General features: G+C 43.4%; 1 protein-coding gene across 3 annotated transcripts; it reads left to right on the top strand.

The window, feature by feature from the left end:
- The first annotated feature begins 354 nt into the window (after positions 1-354).
- FAM84B (family with sequence similarity 84 member B) lies at positions 355-7,376 on the top strand. Of its 3 annotated transcripts, none has more exons than XM_027645578.1 (2): positions 355-455; positions 1,239-7,376. In XM_027645578.1, exon 2 carries the CDS (start codon positions 1,244-1,246, stop codon positions 2,141-2,143), a length of 900 nt encoding a protein of 299 aa, XP_027501379.1. In that variant the 5' UTR covers positions 355-455; positions 1,239-1,243; the 3' UTR covers positions 2,144-7,376. The 3 variants fall into 3 exon arrangements, with proteins under 3 accessions (XP_027501379.1, XP_027501380.1, XP_027501378.1); XM_027645579.1 differs by lacking the exon at positions 355-455 and adding an exon at positions 739-775; XM_027645577.1 differs by lacking the exon at positions 355-455 and adding an exon at positions 871-1,034.
- Positions 7,377-20,840: the final 13,464 nt, after the last annotated feature.

The following is a 20,840-nucleotide window of genomic DNA, read 5'->3' on the forward strand; positions in this document are numbered from 1 at the left end:
TACACCCTCCGCGCGCGGAGGAATCGAAGGCGCTAAGTCAGCCCAGGAGAGACGGGCGCTTTGATTCTGTTCGCTTCACAACTTCCCTGTCGCTGTGCGCGGCCCCAGGGAGGCACCTCCGGCGCTCCCGCGGGGGCTGCGCGGAGCGGCCGCTTCCCCCGCAGGGCAGCGCGGTGGTTCCCACCGAGGCTCCGCATCGCCTCCCGGTGCCGTCCCGGGCAAACTCCGACTCCCGGTGACTCCCCCCGAACACACTGGCTGGCTGTGCTGCTCATGGCACCGCTCCCTTAAAGGGGCCGCGCGTGTGAGAGTTCGGTGTGAGCGCGTTGCACACCCGCTGCCGCTGCCCGGAGCCGCGCAGAGCTGCCCCCGGAGCCCCGAGCCCGCCCCCCGCCCGCCAGTGGCCTCGGCGAGGAGCAAAGCACTTGGCATGTAGGAGCGAAGAGAGAGAAAAGGTGCGGGGCGGAGGGAGGAGAAGGAGGGGGGAGGAAAAAAAAAAAAAAAAGAAAAAAAAGAGCTGCCTCTTTAAATGCTGGGGGCTGAGTGCTTGCCGGGGCGTCCGCAGCTGATCCAGCCTCCCTCCCTCCCCTCGGCCGTGCCCCTCCGGAGCTCATGCCCAGCCGCGGAGCCGGCGGCGCGGCGCTCGGGCGCTGCCGCTGCGCGGGGAGCGCGGACCGCGCCGGGCCGGGGCCATGATCGCGATCCAGCCGCGCCACCGCCCCGCCGCCCGCTCGCCCTAGAGCCGCTCCCGGCGCCGCACAGCCGGGCCCGCCGGGTAAGTTCGCGGCCGCCCGGAGCCGGGAGAGGGCGGGGGGAGGCGCCCCTGGCCGGCGGCCCGGCCCTGCTCACCTGGGCGGCGGGGCAGGTGCGCACCTCGGCCGTCCCCAGCTCGGACCTCCCGGCCTCCCCGGCGCTCGCAGCCCCCCTCTAACAGGTGGCTCGGTGCCTGCCCCGCTCCCCGGCGGCTCCTGCGCCTCTCTCCTCTTCGCTGCCGCCTAACAGGTGGTGGTGCCGCCGCGCCTTCCTCCGTGCAGGTAGGGAAGTGCCGTGTCCCGTTCCTCCTCCCCCCCGGCCCCGAGGGGCTCTCCCAGCCCCGGCGGCTCTGGCAGGGACTGCGCTGAGCGGGGAGAGCCGGGGTGCCGGCTGAGGGGGGAGCCGCGCTTATGCCACCCCTGCTCCTCTGGGAGCCGCTCACCCCGCGCTGCCTTCATGGCCCCGCCGTGTGTCTGTCTTTGCAGCGGGCATGGGGAACCAGGTGGAGAAGCTGACCCATCTCAACTACAAGGAAGTTCCCACGGCCGACCCGACAGGTATGGACAGAGATGAAGGGCCTAGGATTGGGGTCTCCTATATTTTTTCGAACGACGATGATGAGCTGGAGCAGCAGCAGGATTCAGTGCATGACCTGGGGGGTGAGCACCCTGCCCAGCAGCCCTACGATCCCCAGCTGCACGAGGTGGAGTGCTCAGTGTATTACCGGGATGAGTGTATTTACCAGAAGAGCTTTTCAGAGGAGGACATGCAGCCAGAGGAGGGTGATGAAGGAGGTGGGGGGCATCTGAGCACCTACACCCCGGAGAACCTACTGAATAGGTGCAAGCCAGGTGACCTGGTGGAGTTTGTGTGCCAAGCACAGTATCCGCACTGGGTGGTCTATGTCGGGGATTTTCAAGTTGTGCACCTACATCGGCTGGAGGTGGTGAACAGCTTCCTCACCGACGCTAGCCAGGGCAGACGGGGCCGCATTGCCAACCAGCTGTACCGCTACAAACCCCTCAGCCCAGCCGTGGTGGTGCGCAATGCCTTGGAGCAGGTGGGTTGCAAGGATCGGGACTTGAGCTGGAGAAACTCTGAGTGTTTTGCTGCCTGGTGCCGGTACGGCAAGCGAGAGTTTAAAATCGGCGGGGAGCTGCGCATAGGCAAGCAGCCTTACCGATTGCAGATCCGGCTGGGTGACAAGCGCAGCCACACGCTGGAATTTCAGAGCCTGGAGGATCTGATTATGGAGAAGAGGAGAAATGACCAGATCGGTAGGGCTGCTGTGATCCAGGAGCTCTCCAGCCACCTGCAGGCTGCAGAGGAGGAGGAAGAGGAGGAGGAAGACCGTCATCATCATCCAGGTGCTCAGACTGCTGTGGAATAGCAGCCTCAGCACCACCATACTGCTTAGCCTGGGTGATGGGGATTAAAACTGAAGGCTTCGAAATTGAGCTGTTATAAGCCCTTTGGGCTGCTTCGGTGCAGCTTCATTCCAATCACATGTGAAAGGAAGGGGGAAAGCTGATTAAGTGTCTGTGCTTTAGTGCTTAACTCCTTCAGTGCTTGATGATAAAACCCCTGACTTATTTGTAGAGGATAAAACTCAGGGCAATTCTACTCCTCTCCCACTTCTTTCCCTTCCTCTCTGCTGTGTTCACACATAGCCTTTTCCTCAACCATCTGCTAGTAGGCTTGACCCTACAAGATGCTAAATGCCTTTGACGTCTACTTATCAGCAGAAGTTAATAGTATTTAATACTATTAAGAAGGAGCCAACAATTTTCAGGACATGACCATGTAGCTCTAAGCATGAGGATATTGTTTTCCCTTCTATGCTACTGTTTCTTTTCAGCTGTGGCTTCTGTTGGTATTGCAACAAGCTTGCCTGCTTGTCTGGAGGAAGATTTTGTGGATTAGTAGCCAGTCCTCCAGAAGGCGTAAAGCAGAAAGCTCCACTAATTTTGAAGAAATGGGTTTGATATGCCAGTGCCTTCCTAAGTTATAGGAACTTGCAGATGGGCAGGGGGACCTTTTCCTTTGCTATCAGCATGTGGCTTTGGGGACAGAAAGATGTTTTTATTGGTGATGGATCCTAGGGGATGAGAAACTTTGCCACCCCAGTTAAGGAGTCTGCACACTGGTGTGTGCTGCGACTCCTACAGGCAGATACTGAACTGTGCCAGTGCTCATTACAGGCTACCTGGCTTCTCCTAAAGCAAATGGCAGAGCTCCTGATTATGCCTGTTGTACAGATCGAGGCAGTAGAAACAGGTTGCTTGTGTGTGAGAGTGTCTTGAGTAAGCTGTCCCTCAAGAGGGTGACCTCTTGGCTGGGTGCTCCTGGCTGTCAGCATGTCACAGGTTCTACATCACCATAAACACAGCTGTGATGGAAAGTGATGGAAGGGAGCACATGCTGGAAGATATCACAGGCAGGGGGTTTTGGATGTTCCTTTTTTTCTTTCCTTACTGCAAAGAAGTTTCCTTTTCATTAAGAATTTCATGTTTCCTTTTTTGCTAATTTTTATGGTATGCAGCTGAGCTATAGCATTAGAGAAAAGGAAAGGACATGCCTCCAAAGTTGTGCAAGTCCCTTGGGAGGGAGAGTGCAGTGCCACTTGCCCTGAATGCTCCCTGAACTTGTTTTCAGCTGTTGAACTGCTCTCCCACACAGGCAGTACTGTCAGATCTTTGTCCTGGGATCTGGATTGTGTGAGCAAGCACTGATTTGGAGGCAGTCTCTAAAGCAAAATTCCTTCCCCTTAAAGCACAAGATGATGACATGAACTTGAAGATAAGCTTGAGTTCATTTACATAATGGAAGCTAACAGTGTGATGTAAACTTGAAGCATAGTTAATATGGTCTTCCTTGCAGTTGTTTACAGTTATACCACAAATAGCAAAGTACTCTGTGTCCTTTCCACCCCTGAGAAGGGAGCAAAGTTTGTCGTTTAAGAATAGGTAGATACCAGCTTTTGATTAGTTGTGTCTATAAAAAACAACTTTGCCAATATGAGCCAACTAGATTGTGGTGTCATGTTTTCTGTCTAAAAGACACAAACTAGAAAAAAACTGTGAGAGACTACTTCATCCTCACTTCAGAGGAAAAATAATTTTCAGGGTTATGCAAATACATCATATACTGTTCCATTAATGACTCGCATGCTCTCACTTTGCCCTGTGAAACACCCAAATCCAAAGAATAGTTTAACACCAAGCTTCCTTAAAATGCTATAGCTCAGGTGCCTCCACTAAGTGTTTTTTTTCACCAATATGCAATTGAGTTATACTCAGGTTACTGTGGTTGTCAAACAGATGTGCAACCTTGATTTGATAGCATAAAAACTACCCATATCTAACTGTGATAGGGTTAATATGTGGATATCTGCACACAGGTTTTATACAACTACTAGTAACTACTGAAAGCTGAAACGATCACTGAAATAGTCTGAAAAGGAGTGAAGGAGAGTCTCTCTGTTGTACTACTGACTGACATGAGACAACAGATTATCTAGACCATGAACAAATGTCTGGCTGTGGTTTCTTTCATACTGAAACCTTGTACATAACAAAGTTTATTTCACTGTGTAATATAGCTATGTAAAATAATATTTTCTTACAAATATTTTTGAAATTTTAAAAAAACCCTTCATAACCTTGCATTTGAAAGTAAGTTGTTATGCACATTATTTTCCAGTCCTCTGAATGGGTTTATTTTTCATTTGTGATCTAAAGTATATTCTAGGTCATAAAGTATAGAAACTGCTATAAATGTCAAATATTATGTATCTACAGGGTACTAAACAGTAAAGAAGTTGTGAAAATATTTTTCCCTTGTGTCTGAAACATCAGAACTATGAAACTTAACCATTTCTCTCCTTCTGAGATATCCTGCGTAATCTGGCTATGTTTTCAATTCTTTATTTCCACTTTTTTGTTTTAATGAGAACAGGACCAAATCTGCTTGGGAATGGAGAGCAAAGCTTCTTTGGCCAACTGAAATCTTGTCTTGTGCTGATCTTGGTGCTTCTCTGTACTGGTCATGCCTTTAGGGATAAATTCCCTCACAGGCACAGGGCCTTAGCAAAGAATTCCAGAGCTTGAATTGCTTTGTTAGGACAGAGAGTGAAGGGAGAGCTTGCCTCATAGCAAAGCAGAGTCTGGCACGAATTCTGCTGTGCTATAAAACCCATATGCTCCTCTGACACCTGGGATATAGGTGTTTGATATTTAAAACATAGATATCTGGAATTTTTAAAATTCTCTACAAACTATGTTTGGGGACTTACTGTCTCCTGGCATTCCATTATGTGTAAAAGTAGAAGAGGAAGGGAAGCTTGTCACTTTTTAAATTTTGTCTGGGAGAGGGCTACCTCCGTATAGGGATTTCTTATTCCAGCAGATAAAGATGCAGCTGTTGAATCTTTAACAGGCAGTTCCTTTTTTCCTACCTGTTGATTAGGCAGTGTTATTTAATAGGTGCTACTAAACACCACTGCACACATTCCTAAGCAGTCTGGTTTTAAAGCCATGGACCTCTAATGAGCTGGATGTGAGAACAGGAATTGTTGTGGTAGCACATCACAACTGCTTGGTTTCTTGTCTTTGCTGTACTTTGCTCAGTTACTGTCTGCAGATTGGGCTGCGAATTCTGGAGCTTAAAAAGACATCCCAGAAAAACTGACTCTTTTGTGTATGTGTCTACTTCAGGATTCTTGTGTAGATCACAAAAGAGGGGGAAAGAATAGATAAAAATACTGTTCACTGCAGCTGCTACTTTAACATAAAGGAATGCAGGTGTGATCCTTCCACAGAACGTGCGGTTCAGCAAAGGTCCTAAGCCTTTACTGAAGTTTAAAGTTTTGACTAGACCCTACTTTCAGCCACTTGAGAATCAGTAAGACTATTCACATGCTTTAAGTGTATATTTACATTTCTTAGTGAATGAGGGTCTGGAATTTCAATCTGAGGTCTCTAGTGGGAGTATGGAGGATCTGAGGTTGCATAATCAATAGGGGAGAACAAGCAGTGCAGTGAAAACTGTTCCTCAAAGGGCCTCTTGTCCAAACAAAGGTCATGGAATCCAGCCCAAACTTTGGCCTCAGTTTCCCCTGGAATTCCAGGGGCTGCACTGATTTGGTGAGAGGTGTGTTACACAGCAGTTGTAAGCTAAGCTGATGATCTGCTGCAGACTGCTCTCTGGTATCTTTGTCTTGTCATGCTTGAACTTTCCCTTGCGTTTTTAACATTTAAAGTTAACATAATTTGTTTTAAGAGCCCTTTGATTGTGCAAACACTTAATCATCTATATGAATTTACTCATTTGGGCATTCCTATTGCTGTGAATATCAGTATGCACGTGTGAAGGCTGACAAGGCTGAGCCCCAGATGTGTAAATGTAGCTACAGCTAGGAAATGTAGATGAGCAGTCTTATTTCCCTGGAGTATTGGTGTGTTTCATGCAAATAATGTCTTGGAAAAACCTTTGTAGTAAAACCTACAATTATCCCTTGATCAAGTAATTTTTAAAACACAATTTAGACATTCACCTTCCATGGCAGTGAACAAGGACATAAACTGAAGACTATTTTGTTATCCCTGATTCTGTGTGAATGCAAAATATTGATTACAGCAACTCTCTAGATCTCATCTGGCCAGTATAGTAGGCAATTGTAGGGTAGGCAGGGAAAATTCACAAAAGCTAATTCAAAAACTGTATTTTCGTACTTGGAAAAATACTTTCTTCAGACTGAAGGACCCTAGACTATGGAAGCAAACTTTAAATTGCTTTGTATAAATGAAACCCTAGGCAAACTCCTTAAGTTTTGTTCATTTGAATTCATTATTTCACTCAGTACTAAAGTAGGTAATATTAGGTGATGAATCTGTTTCAGATTTTGAATGTAATGGTGGTTTTCTGTTTCTCTTCTCCTTTGGCTAAGCGTTACCAAAGGTCTGTCCTTGGGTACGTGAAGTGTGTTGTTGAATGGTTTCCCACCTGTGCTTCTCTGGCAATTAATAAAACCAACTGTAAAGCTAACAGCCATGTAGGAACAAATATTTTTTAAAGCAAAATTTTAATTTTGTATGACAGATCAGAGACTAGTAACTAAGTAGAGGTAGGAAATACATTGTTTCCAACAGCAGTTTCTATTTGTAAGAAATCTACTGTTAATTGAATATGTGTTGACTACTCTTATAAATCAGTGTGAAGTGATAAGGTCAGGAGAATTTTATCATGGGCTTAGATTTTCAATTTAGACTTTTTTTAAACTGTGAATGGGAAGAAATCAGGGTGATTTCAAACACCAGTGGTTTAGATGGTTCCTTTGGATTAATATTGAATTAGAAGCTTTCTTTAAATGCACACTTGGAATTCCTGATATTGTAACACTTCATGAAATCATCCACAATAACAAGTGTAATCACAAATATGATTTTTTCTACCGTGACCATTTTCTGTAAGCTGTCTTCTGTCAGTAAATGTTGAATTGTTAGTGCAAATATCTTCTTTTCCTGAGAAAGAAGTACACATCATTGATTGTACCATTTCCTTCAAAATGAAGGGCATTGCATAGTAACTCAAAAGAAATAAAAGATTTATAGTATCTTTTACAACCTTTCTTTCTTTTCTTTGTTTTTTTGAATGGCATGTTTTTCTCCAGCTTTTTGGAAAACTCATGATTTCTCATGATGGATGCATCAAACACAGAACAATCAATATTTTCCCTGCCTTCACATGTTAGATGAAAATCTAACTCTTTGGTTATATTCTTGCTACAAAGAGAGAGGAAGAATAATCTCTATACAAGGCCAGACCATGAGATGCTTAATAGGTGATAACTGCATTAAATCCAGTGAGGATCTGGCCCATAATTAATTTTTTAAGTGGAAAATGAATTCAGCAGCAGATCATATAGTATTAGCTGGCATCCAGGCTTGTCTTGTCTGCCAGCAACTGCTTAAGGAACAGATGTAGTGTCTGCTGGAGGGAGAAATGAGAGAACATCAGAACTCAAGGGGAGTTTTGGGGAAAATCTGTAAAACTGTTCAGTTTGTGTGATGTTTTGTCTCGTGGCAGATCCATGGATGGTGTGGGATCTGTGTTCTACCCATACCAGATGTAGAGATGTTTCTTACTCAAGGTGACAAGGCCATGTAAGATGTTACATCCGTAGTGTAACCATTCTTACTTCATCAAAGCTTTTCGCTATGTGCATATTCACAATGGCAAAAACAGTGATAGAACCAACAAACTGTACTTCTCCCTGAGATCCTGACCAGAAAGGGCTATTTGAATCTTGCACATAAACAGAGTCAGCTCAAGTAAGAATTCTTCGAGTGAAACCATCCCGAGGAAATCTAGTTGTAACAAGATGAGACTTCTGATGAAAGTATGGGTGGAGATCTTCACTCTTCTGTGGTTTGCAGCTGTTCTTGACAGCTGTCTCTTAGGTGTGACAGTGTGAGACAAATTTTTTTATTGGAGACAGCAGCTTTTAAGGCTCAGGGCTGCAGGTGTGACTCTACCATAACATCAGATTTGTAGCTCTGGCATGGACTTAGGTGACTTTGAACAAGATGTATGAGGCACCCAGCTGTGCTCAATGTGACTGTGAGAGCACCTGAATTTTCAGGTGTGTGATGTTAGATTTGAAAACATGAAGAACCAAAAATGTGAGCTGGGTGACTGAATCATTATTTGAAAATCTCTGCTCAGCTGTCACCTGGCACTGGAGGCTGCTGAACACTGAAGCTTGATTTGTGTGTGTGTGTGTGTGTGTGTGTGTGTGTGTTTAGTTAGTTAGCATAGTGTTTTCGTAATCTTGAGGTTCTGGGCCTTTTTCTCACCCTGAAGTTTCTCCAAGTACATAAAGTAAAGAAGCCCATGAGTTCTTTCACAGCCTGTGCCCACAGAGAGGGATATCCAGCAAGTAGGATCCTGGCTCACATCCCAGTGGCTGCTTCCAGAATGTATGTGACATTAGATACCAAAAAGGAGCATCTTGAAAAGGACATTTTCACTGCTCTTGTATTTCAGAACACACTTGAGCTAGAAATAGGATAGTGTAAAATGAGTGTACAGGGAAGTGGACTGTGATGAGCTCTCTACACTCCTGACTGGTTGCTCTGAGCTACAGGACTTCTGCAGAGAGGTTTTTTCTTCAGTTCCCTCTTTAATACACTGTGGATGACTTCCAATACAGCATTCATGAAAGTCCTCACCCCATGAAAATCTGGAAGTGATAGGAAGTTTGAATCCCCATCATCCCCAGGCAGAAGTGAAAATCAATTTTCAGTCTTCCTCCATCCTGAAACCATGCCCAGATCTCTAGGACTGCCCACCACTACCACCTCTTATCCTTGCAAAGGAATATGGCCTAAGTTTCAATTTGAAAGAGTGGTTGCCTTATACTCTTCCTAAGAGCTCTGCACTGTGGCAGGAGGCAGTAAGAGTGTTCTTGTAGCCAAGAGTAAGGTACCCAAGGACTAGAGTGGAGAGGAAGGGGACAGGGCACAGCAGACTTGTGAACAGTGGAAAATCCATATGGGTGGGAGGGATCTCTGGAGAGAATCTAATCTACCCCCCCTTGCTCAAGGCACATGCAGCTAAAGCAGGTTATTAAGGGCTGCATCCAGTCAGATTTTCCATAACTCCAAAGATGGAGACTGAGGATTTCTCCAAGCAACCTTCCACCACTTATTTGCCAGAGTTTTTTGTGTTTGAGTTTTGTCAAGGACTCCTTGATCATCTGCTTGAATTCTTGCACATAGGAATGGACCATTCTCTATTTTCCAATCCAATAAGCAGAGATTCTCCCTGTCCCTCCTTCAGTACAGCTGGTCAGGCTCCCATTGTATCCAGGAGAGCATCCAGTCAACCTTCTTATCATCTGTGATGCTCCATAGTCTACTGACTTCCTGCTGCAGCTCCTTTACCTGTTCCAGTGGATGCTTCACCAGCGCAGACCTGCAGAAAAGGAGCCCTGGGAACCCACTGCAGCCCGAGACTGCAGAGCTGAGTCCTCGGTGGTGAGTCAACCTCAGCTGAGGGCTCAACCCACCAGTTGCTCTTTCACTCCTACTGAGTGAGAGAAGAAAGTGGAAAAGCTCGTGGGTCAAGGTAAAGACTGGGACATCAGTAACCCGTGACTGTCACAGGCAAAAGAGACATGTATTGGGGAAAATTATATCTATTATCAATTAAAATAGATTTGAATGGTGAGAAAGAAAAACAAAAATTAAAACAAAGCTTTCCTCTCTCCCCCCCAACACAGAGGGGCACAGGGGTGGGGATAGCACTGTGGTGGGTCCCTCACAGCCCCTCCAGGCCACTCCTCCCTCCTTCCCTGTCTCCTTGTCCCAGTACAGGCACTTCCCTGGGCTACAGGGGTGTCTCTGTTCTAGCCGGGCCTCTCCAGGGCTGTTGAGGGGGATCCCTGATCTGGGCCTGCAGCCCCTCCTGCCCTCCTCCTTCTCCAACCCCCTTTAGGGGGTCCCTCTGCTGCTGCTTCCTCCTTGGATGCCAGTGGCACATCACCACCATTGCTGAGCGTCTCTGTTGCTCACAGTGGAGTTTCTGGCCCCTTCTGGGCGAGTAAGTGCACCTGTCAGCCACAACACACTGCTGGCTGTGTGCTAGGGCTGGCCACCATATAGATCTCTCCCTAACACCTGATCCAGAGTCCAATGGAAGTGAAGGATTCAAAACATCCTTTAGTCAGGAAGATCTAGCAGAGTGTGTTGGAAGAGTTTGGAGCTTGCTAGAAACTCATGTCACGGTCAATGAGGCTTATTTGGCTCACTCTGGGTCACTGAGAACTGTGGTCAGTCTGTGTCGGAACCAGAATTTGTTGCTTTCATCAAGTTAATCAGAAGAAATTGACTGGGACTGTTAAGAATTGAGGATAATATAAAAGTCTATGCTCTCTACTTTTTCCTTGCTCCTGAGCTTCTTCCGTCCTGTCCTATTCAGAAGAATCGTTCTGGGACAAGGCCTGCTCTTTGTACAGTAGTTAGTGTGATGAGGTCTCAAGGTGTTTACAAAGTATTAATTAACTCAATCACCAGAGGGCAGAGGAAATGAAATGAGGATGTTCTGGACCATAAAATAGATGACTCACATCCATGAAAAAGGTTTAATTGAGCAAAACAGGTACATAAGTGTACCTGGCTCACCACAGAAACTGTACAGAGAAAGATGAGCCTCCAGAGAGGAAAGGATCGAGGCACCCTAACAGCAACACAGAGAAATGTGTGCAGTGCCTATGTAAATTGCCTCTGTGGAGAACAGGTCTGTGCACAACTCGTCCAGCCCCCATAGAAGGCAGCTGGCAGTAGCAATCTTCTTTACGAAGCTTTCATTAGAGCTCTTGGTCACGTCCAATGGGGAAAAGGTGCTTTGCTGGGAACCTCAGCACTGCATACACAATGAGAAGTATATCCTTGACACCTAAAGGTGTTACTGTGGCAAGGGTGTTGTCTTCTTTGTGTTTTCTGTGCTCTTGTTCCTCACGAAAGCAATGCACCTTTGAAAGGAATGTGCAGAAGAGAGAAATGTTCAGTGGTGGGGCAGACTTGTGTGTACACCTACCCGTGGTGTTCTGTGCTACAACCAGTCTCCTGGAGCTGGGCTCTGTAGCTCTCACTGCAGACTGAAGAAATGAGATACCCACGCCCAGACTTGCAGATAACGGGCTCTCAGTCAGCAGTTTGCCTAGAAGGTGGTTTCAAACCTCTGCTCTGAGTAATCCAGTGCATGGTCTTGAACACTAAACTTGAGCAAATGCTCTAACCAGTGCTTAGGGCCAGACCCATTTATATTCTCTGAATTGTGTCAAAGCAGAAGAGCACTAGCAGCAGGGAACAAGAAACCTCCACCTTCAAGTAGGTAGAAGTAGTTACAGTGTTCTCTGGAGAAATGAGACACCAAGATTTCAGTTATTCCAAAAGTTCAGGATTTTCAATGGCAGTGACAGTCCTTAACTTTTCCATGAAATACACACAGCAGCACACCTCTAAGTAAGTGAGGGAGACAAGTCCCATGGTGGACTGTTCAATGTCAGACTCCAAGGGTCTCTGTAGTATATGTTTGAGCTATGTTTTCAAGAGGTAGAAGTGGTCACAGCTCATGTGCATGCACACAGATGATGTTTGGAGGTGTTTGGCCAGATCTTCTTGGCCCAGGATGTCAAGGATTCCACCTTTAATGTCAGGGGGCCAGACTTTTGGTGAGTTTACCATTATTATTACTACAGACTACAGATATGATTAAAAGACATACTCAGCTATTAAAAAAGTAGTTTCTGATTATCCCTAAGTATAAAATAGTTTATTCCTTCCATGCACAACTCTGCATTTTCCCACCTTCAGTAGGTCCTAACTCAGGTTTACCTAGTTACAGCCTTTGCATGTCCAGATGCATTTCAGATTCCCAAGTCTAATGAGTTCCCATCACGTGAATTGATTATAATACAAAGCACAGGAAGGAAAGCCGTTAAATCTTAAATTAAGTTATTAAATATTACTTCAGAAATTCAATAGCAGCTTGTAGCCCATGGGAAGTGACTGCAGGGAAAAGTACCACTTGTAGGTGAGGTGGCACTTGGAGCACCTTATCATATTCATGGGGAGGAGGTGCTGACCCCTGCAGAGGAGCTGTAATTATAACGAGTCTCTTATCCAGTTATCCCAATATGTTTGTGATGGAATCTAGGGTACTAAATAAGATGCTAGCAGGATATAAATAATGAGGTGGTACATGGCTGTGTGTTGGAACTGAGCCACTAAAGCAAAATAATGACAAAGGCAGAAGCTTAATTTACATTGTGCTATTCCTGTGGGAAAGGGTTTGGGAGGATAATGCCACATGGAAAGCATAGGGAGTAACATAAGTCCATAGTCCTGCTTGTCTTTGTTCAGAGCTGGAACTAGCGGAGTTGCATTATTGCAGAAGTCTAACCCTAGGTGTGAGATTCCAGCTGAATGTGCTCCCAAAGTCTAAACATACAAAGGCCATTTCTGGCTCCACATAACTAATCCCATGCTGAGAAAGGGAAGAAGCTGCTGAATGCCTGGGCCTAGATTCATCAAAGAATGAATTAATCAATGTCCCACTGAAAAGGATTTGAACTTACGCATGACTGCTGTGATAGTCTGAGACCATCAGAGTATACATTATTTTATGGTGATTTCCTGTTATTATGCAAAGCATAACTCATATTTCTAATTAAAAAATTCAATATAACACAGCATGTATGTGTCTCATGGTGCAGTTTAGTAAAGACTCAAGTTGAGGCTTTAAAAAGGAGCAGTGATTTTTTAACAACCAGTGCCAATGCTTTTCAACAGGATTCTGCTCTGCCCTTACCCTCTGCTGCAAAACCTGTAGCAAGAATTCTTAATAAGAACATCAGTTAATTTATACAACATTGTACAGCAGTGTGTATTGTGACAGGTTTGCTCACATATCTTTCACTGAGAAAAAGGAATTTCAAAGAAAAATTACACTATTGTGAATTTTCCCTGTTTTGTAACTCTATACGGCCAGATTTACAGATTGCTGAAATGCTTTACTGCTTTGATTAAAGGACAAAGAACTAAATGAATTTACCTGGTAATTTCAATGGAGAAAAATAGTTGCTAGTAATCATGTTTCATTTTAAAGTACATTACTCTATTAACTGGCCTCCCACAAGCTAAATCTAAAGCCCAATGGAAAAAAAAAACAAAAAAATTTCATTGAGAGTTGATCAGGGATGTATTGTGTGTAGCTGATCACTGGTGAACTGCAGCAGAGAAAAGAGTGATTTAAAAAAAAAATCAGACGGCAGCTCCGTGCAAGATTGCATGGCATTCCCCTTGTAATAAATTGAGTAATGAGAGCACTGGGCTTCTTGCTAACTGAAAGGCTGAGGTTTTCTGAAGTCTCTATGAGCCCATCAGCTCCTGCCTGACCATAGTAAAAAGGGACATTCCTTCATAGCCTGCGTTAGAAACCAGATATTCCGTGCAGTCACATCTGCAGACCATAGCTGTGACTAGCATAATGACTGTAATATACTTAATGTTCCAGTTGTCCCATAATGTGCCATAATGAAGAATGAAGAGCTGGGGCTGGAAGGTGGCCCTGGCCACCTTTTTTAGGGGGTCTGCTTGGATAGGGAAAGTATGCCTTTATTTCCCATGCAAGGTGCTCCCAGGTACTGAATTAAAATAAATCCTCCGCTCTCTGTTCAATTATGGCTTTTCCTATATTCATCGTGTAATTTCTCTGACCAGCAATTTTCCTTAGGGAATCATTATTAGGTCTCCCTCAGCCTCCTTTTTCAGTCACTTCCTCTCTGCTGAGCTGATGGTTTCTGCAGCTTGAAAAGGTCTATCTACTGTCTTTACTTTAGCTCAGCAACTTCCACTTCTCTCAGGGCAACAGCAGGGTTAACTCGCCACTCAGTAGCTCTGACAAAGCTATTGGAACAGTAGCATTGTTGTAGGAATAAAAGCATTATAAAAAGAATCATTCTTCAAATAATACAGAGATTATCAGAATGTCTCACTCTATGCACCTTTAACAACTTCTACCTGTAGACCAAGAATATTTCCTTGCTGTTCTCTAGGGCTTTTTCACCCAAACGAGTTTTGAATTCACAGCATAGAGCCCCCCTTCTGAGTCAAGCTGGTCTTGCTATAAATCTTCTACTCTTTTCCCTGCCACCTTCTTGAACCACATCAAAATAGGATATTTCCTCTGTGACTGAACTTTCTGAGGTATAGGAGACTGCAATTTCTTTAGTGAATGTACTTCCTTCTCTGAGCCATTTAACATGAAATATAAGTGGTAGCAGAACCTGTAGGAAATATATAAATTCATAACATTGATGAACAGTCTGTGAATGCTGCAGATGCCCACAGCATCTGTCCCTTGCCATCTGATAGACCTTGAATAGTCAATGACCTTGCAGCTGCCACAGGTGGTCCCATGATGAATATTTTTAGCCTGATTTCTTAGAGGTAGGAGACTAACTGACTGACGATCTGTGCTGTTGTATGTGTCTTCTATCTGGGATTTTAGGTCTCTGTTTGGGAGAGAGCTAGATGAGGAATCACTACCCAGCACAGGCACCAGTGTTGCTCACTGCTCAGATGGGCACTCTCAGCCTCAAAGTCTTGTGGGTTCCTCAGCACAAATACCATTCCTTGGGCATGGGGATCTGTGCCAGCATCCCACCCCTCCACCCTTCCTGTGTAAAATATTGGTGCTCGTTAGCTGGTGCTTCATATTTCTTCAATAGACTTTCTGAGTTCTTTTTTTTTTTCTCACAAGAAATTGTCATTGAAATTATGAACACCTCTTGAAGATACTTGCATAAATATGCCACGGAAGAACAACAGATTGCAAAGTGGCTGTGTCGTCTGTGTCAAGATCTTCAAAGCACAAGATGTTCTTTCTTAGCCTTTTGGACTGCTTTGTTCCAGAGATGGTGAGGCGTTGAAAGAAGTTCTCTGCAAGCTTTTGATGTCCTATTAAATAATATTTTGTTAAGTAGCTGATGTATCTCAATGTATTAAGTTTACGAACACTACTTTTGACCTGGTAGCATGTAACTTTACATTGCATTAAGAATTAAGATTTTTCTAATACAAATCCAGAAGCTCACTGAATTCGGTAATTTTTGTTGCAATAGAGTACTTTGTGAGCCTGATACTAGGCAGGCAAATGATACACCTGGTCTGATAGGGTTCCTTATCTATGAAAAAGGACAGACTTCTCTCCAACTGACCATACAAGAAACCCTCGAAGACAGCTTGTCTTTAGAGGTTTCAACCAGAAACAATGTCTAGTTTGCTAGACCTCAACTTCCCACACAAATAAAACTTATCACTCACACATGGTGACTCAATACTCAGGAAAATTTTTACATGACTCTTACATGGTGTCATTTAATAACATAAAATAATAAGCAAACTGCAACAAGCAAAGACAGCAGTAGGGGAAAAATTAGAACTTGACAACAAGGTTCCTAAATGAAGTTCGCCAGGGCTGGATCTTTCTCACTCTGATATGTAATGAGATCAGAGACCTCCATATTCTCTTCTGAATCAGAGATTTCTGTGCACAAATGGCCTATGTGTCTTCTAGGTGATCTCCTATTATCACTCTGCTTCCTGAAAATCAAAATGGAACAACCCTAGCCTGTCTGCTAATTAAGCATAAAGTCATCTGAATTTCTTTATTAAGAAAATTTTTTTATTTAAAAATTTCAATGTGCTCATCGAATGGAACATGTATTGCTTCCCCTTGCTTCTGAGCTACTAGATTTTGTTATATTTGTACTGTAATCTTTTCCACTCCTCTACAGATGAGAAGGAAAGGCCCAGCCTATTGCTCATACAGAATATCAGTTTGTCAAGCATTTTGTGCACCCTCTGGGATTAGAGGAGCTATGAAATTGTATCATTATCGTTGCCTCCTGCATTACTGAACTACCAGGCAGGGCCTGAGCGAATATGTATGCATGTTTGTGCAATGACATTTTTAAGCCACCCTTTGCCTTTTCATTTCTTTACTTCCTGCATACTAATCCAACCCCAAAGTATTCCAGGCTAATGCCCAGAACCAGAATTTCCTTCTCTGTTTTAAACAAGAGGCTTTTTCAGATATTCAAGCTATTTCACCCAAGCCCATTATTTACCGATGGGAGAACTGTTGCTTTTTGCTTAGACACATTTACAGCTTCTGAAGAGAGAGGCAGACTTGCAGACTGCTGTGAAGTGATTTGAGTTTCAACCTTTGTCTTCACAGCATGCCTTTGAAAAACAGGCCACTTGTAGACACAGAATTCAGCTCTGCAAACACTGAAACATGCACATAAAGATAAACTGCAACAGCAGAGCTATGGCTTTGTAGTATAGAGGTCTTACTTAAAAATGTGGATAGGCCTGGAAGGGCTTAATTTTTGACAAATTTAATTTTTCCACTTTGCTGCAGCAAAAAACAAATTTCAGAGCTAAGTAAGCACCAAGCTGACGGGAAATTCATAAGGCTGTTAGAGAGGGAAGTGCACTTGAAAGAACACTCTGACACTCTGCGGAAGTTACTGCTTCTTTGTAAGCCTACACCTGAAAAAATGCTCCTAAATCAAGAGTCTGAACATGAGCGATTAAGTGATAAAACCTCATCTCAGTGTTTGCTGTTGCTCCAGCTCTGCCTCACCAGGGGATTGTGCTCCCTGTAGGTCCCATGGGACTGCACAAAGAACTGGCACCAAGGGAAAGCTGTCCACGCTTCCAGCTCCTGACAGGGTGCCACTGTGCTTTTGGACACAGCCCTAAACAAACGGCGGTGTCAAACTTTTCAGTCCTGCAGGGGAAGTTACCATGACGCAGCTAGTCATGCTAGGCTAGGCTAGTCAGGATTAACTCTTCCCAAGGCAAGGCAATTTCCTTTTCCCTGTTATTCAAATCTGAGCTGAAGGCTCACTCACCCACTCCTCATTCTTTTTCCTCTTCCACTGGCTTGGTAACCAGAAAGGCAAAGACCTCACCGTGTTGACAATATGTGGTTGTGGAGTGTGTGAGAAGTTTCAAATCCCTGGTGCACTTTTGGAGAATCATGAAGGTTAAAGCAATGTGAACATTTAAAGTATAAGGAAGCAGGCTGAGGAAACATGGTCCCAACAGCCTGACAATTCTGCTGATGTCCTATATATTTCCTGTAGACTAATGTGGCAAGCTCGAATGTTGTTTTGAAAGATGAAAATAGGGTGATTGATTACGTTACATTATGGAATGTAATTCTAGAGAGAATTTCATAAATTTATACAAAACTTTTAGTTCATATTTTTAAGCTATAATATTGTGTAGCTTCTGAAAAACAAGAAGTATAATGCAAATAAGTGGTGTGTAATGTTAGCATGGGAAACAGAGGTCTTGAATGGAAAAAAAAAAGGAGTTTTGGTATTTTCACTCAAACCTGTTTTGAATTTGTGGATGGTTTTGCTTATTTGCTTTTTTTTTTCAAAAAGGGAAATTACAGTCATTTCCTGCCAATTTACTGCCACTCTTAGGACTATTATTATAGGATATTGCAGTTCGGGTTTTGTGATTTAATAAAGAAACCCACCTACAAATGGGCCAAAATATATATTGTAGATTTTAAAGTGTTGGGTTAGCAAAAATGTTTTGCAAATTTGAGGAAAGGATTATGAAGCTGAATTTCAAGAATTTAATTTGCCATTCATTAGTCTTTGTCCTCTTTTGGCTGCAAATGAAGCATGCTACTGCAGTACATGAAAAGAAACAGAGACAGAGAATATGAGTCATTATTCCTGGTATATAAAACAAAATGAATGAAGTTTACACTCTGGACTTTGATCTCAAGCAGCCATTTTTTCTTTAGTTAAATTTTCAAAAGTCTGTTATCATTTTAGACTCTGTAATAACTAGTACAAACAGTTTAGTTAACAAACAGAGCATTTTTCAAATAATGCTGAGAGGTATTTCCATTCAGGCACTAACATACACTTCAGTATCTCTGATGGAGAAACAGAAATACAGTATAACCAAAGACAGGTGGTGTCTTTTAAAAAAAGCCAAATGGAAGCTACTACTACAAGGAAAGGGCATTTGGAAGATACAATTATTTATTGATAGCAGCGCCCACTATTTCATCTCTTTGAGTCAAAGATCCCACAGTGATGTGAACTAAACCCAGTGCAATCTTGAAATTAAGATTTTCTTCTTTCCAGTTTCTACCAGAAGGCTCATCTATGAATTGAAAAGTGGACTGGGGAGCTAATAAGGTGCAGACACCTGTGCACAGAAATAAAATTTTGGTTTGAGGAAGTGTCAGGCTGTCCTCCACAGCAGGTCCATGGCTGCATGGAAGTGTCACTGTGGATAATGTGAGCAGCATTGCACCATTCATGCACAGAAAGTTGATGTGAGATCAAGAAGCAGTTTCAGCACTCAGATACAGGAGAAATTGGACTTTCTCGGTTAAACATTAACGGTTATAAAATTTAACACAATTTACTTGGCTAAAACTCCACAAAATTGAAACAATCATCGATAGGTATTTTCTCAAACATACCAGGTTCTGAATAACAAGCTGAGTGCTATGAATAAGGAGCAGAGAGTTAAGTTATTTCTTCAGCCTCTTGCACTGAACTTTTGTGGCTGTTGGTAGCCCTGAGAGTTTCTGCCATAAGACCAGGGAAAAGGGGCAACTAAACACCCTTATTTTCATGTATCAAATAGTCACTAAATGCAATTATGTTTTCCTGTTCTTTTAAGGACATATTACTGCAATGGATTTATCAACAGGTAGGCACTGCCATTTTAGCCAATATTTTACCAATACAATTTTCCTGTATTAAATAACAACACCTGATGGCAGAACTGAGGAAACGTTCCTCCTTATGAAGAAGAAGTCATGTCACATGCAGGCTTTAAATTAAGAGGTTAAAATGTTAACAATTAGTGAAGTAGAAATAAGATATAGAAGGTGCTCTGTTGTGTACTCAGCATCACTGTGACGTCTTCTGCATTTGGGTTTTGCCAAAGTGTACAAAAACAAGTCTGGCCTGGCTGGAGCTGAAAGGAGGTTTGAGTGGTGTGAATTCACTTGTTTGACTCAGCCTTGCAGCCCTGAGTCCCAGTACTAAGAAGCATTTCAGTGCAGGAAGTGTTCTGCATGGACCTCAGACTACCATCTCCCCCCCAGATTAAGACCAGCAGTGTGTTAAACAACAGGTTTTAAAGGCAGAATTGAACTGGAGCAGTTTGAATTGTGAGCAACAGAGATAGTATAAAAGATTTTGTTTTACAACACAGAAAGGTTTCCTGCATTTTTATTTATTCAGTTTTTTCTACTAACAAAACCAGTTGTTGAGTTCAGGAGAAATGTCCGTATTCTTGCACAGACCACTGTGTACCTGTCTGAGAATGCAAACATGAAAGTGATTGGGCACTGATTGGTAATAAAGGTGAAAGTCCACAGTTCATTTTTGTTACCCACAGTGGAAGAAACAACAAAGCAAACAATCAGAATTAAAAGCCAAGTTAATTAAATTCCAAACACCTTTCAGTGTAATAAATTACCTCAGTATTAGTAGCACAAGATAGGAAATTTATTACTAAAAATAGCCTTTTTTCAGTCTCCCTAGGTTTTCTCTGTTCTTAGCAAAGAGAAGCAAATGCATCCAGAGGGTATTTCAGATCTTAGGAGAACTGAATTATTTTCTCATATGTACTCAATCTTTTTCTTTTTCTCTCAGTAAATATACATGTATACACAGACAAACAGGAACACATACACACACACAAGAGAAGAATTATATGTGTATACACTCTGTGTCTGTGGGAGCATACAGGTTGCACACATATTTTTGTGTGCATGTGCTAACAGTCCTCTGCAAAATGCACTCTGAACCCAGGACCCTCACCCACACTTACATTGGATAAATCCAGAATAATATTTATATGGCTTTAAATAGAAGCTGGGAGTTAAAGAGTTAATACATGGTTCAGCAAACTAAATATCATTCCTGGAAGATATGTAGTCATATCTTCAGCTCATGTAAATTAGCACAGTACCCAAGACCTGGCTCTCTACAGACCACCTGAGGGACTTGTCAGAGCCTCCCTTGATCAGCATTTGGGTCTCCCTGCCCATGCTTGTGGGACCATTTTGCATGGGGTTTTCTGCTGCAATGCTCTTAGACCAGACAAATCCCTTCCTTGCATCCTGGGCTGTACCCTGGCACATCAGTTCCCTCTGACACAGAGGTGGCTGCATTCAATTATCTTTTTAGCGCAGTTGGGAAACAAAAGTCTGCTGATACCAAGGTAAAATGCATGAGCATTATTGAGCCACATGCACCCTGTGCAGTGCTCAGGGAAGAAGACTTGGCTTCCCACATGCAGGAGAACAATATTGTGACTCTCATTTGGAGGTCACTGCAATACATGGTATAAAGTAAATATATATCCTGCTCCAGTTACAGAAAAGCTTGGGCTGGAGCTACTCTGTCTCAATCAGATAAACACAAAACATTTTACTTCGTAGTAACAATATTGTTA

The sequence above is a fragment of the Corapipo altera genome, unplaced genomic scaffold, assembly GCF_003945725.1.
Source record: "Corapipo altera isolate COAL_440 unplaced genomic scaffold, ASM394572v1 51, whole genome shotgun sequence".
Taxonomy (NCBI): domain Eukaryota; kingdom Metazoa; phylum Chordata; class Aves; order Passeriformes; family Pipridae; genus Corapipo; species Corapipo altera.

Coding starts and splice junctions, on each gene's coding strand:
- FAM84B (XM_027645578.1), top strand. CDS start 1,244: ATGGGGAACCAGGTGGAGAAGCTGACCCATCTCAACTACAAGGAAGTT.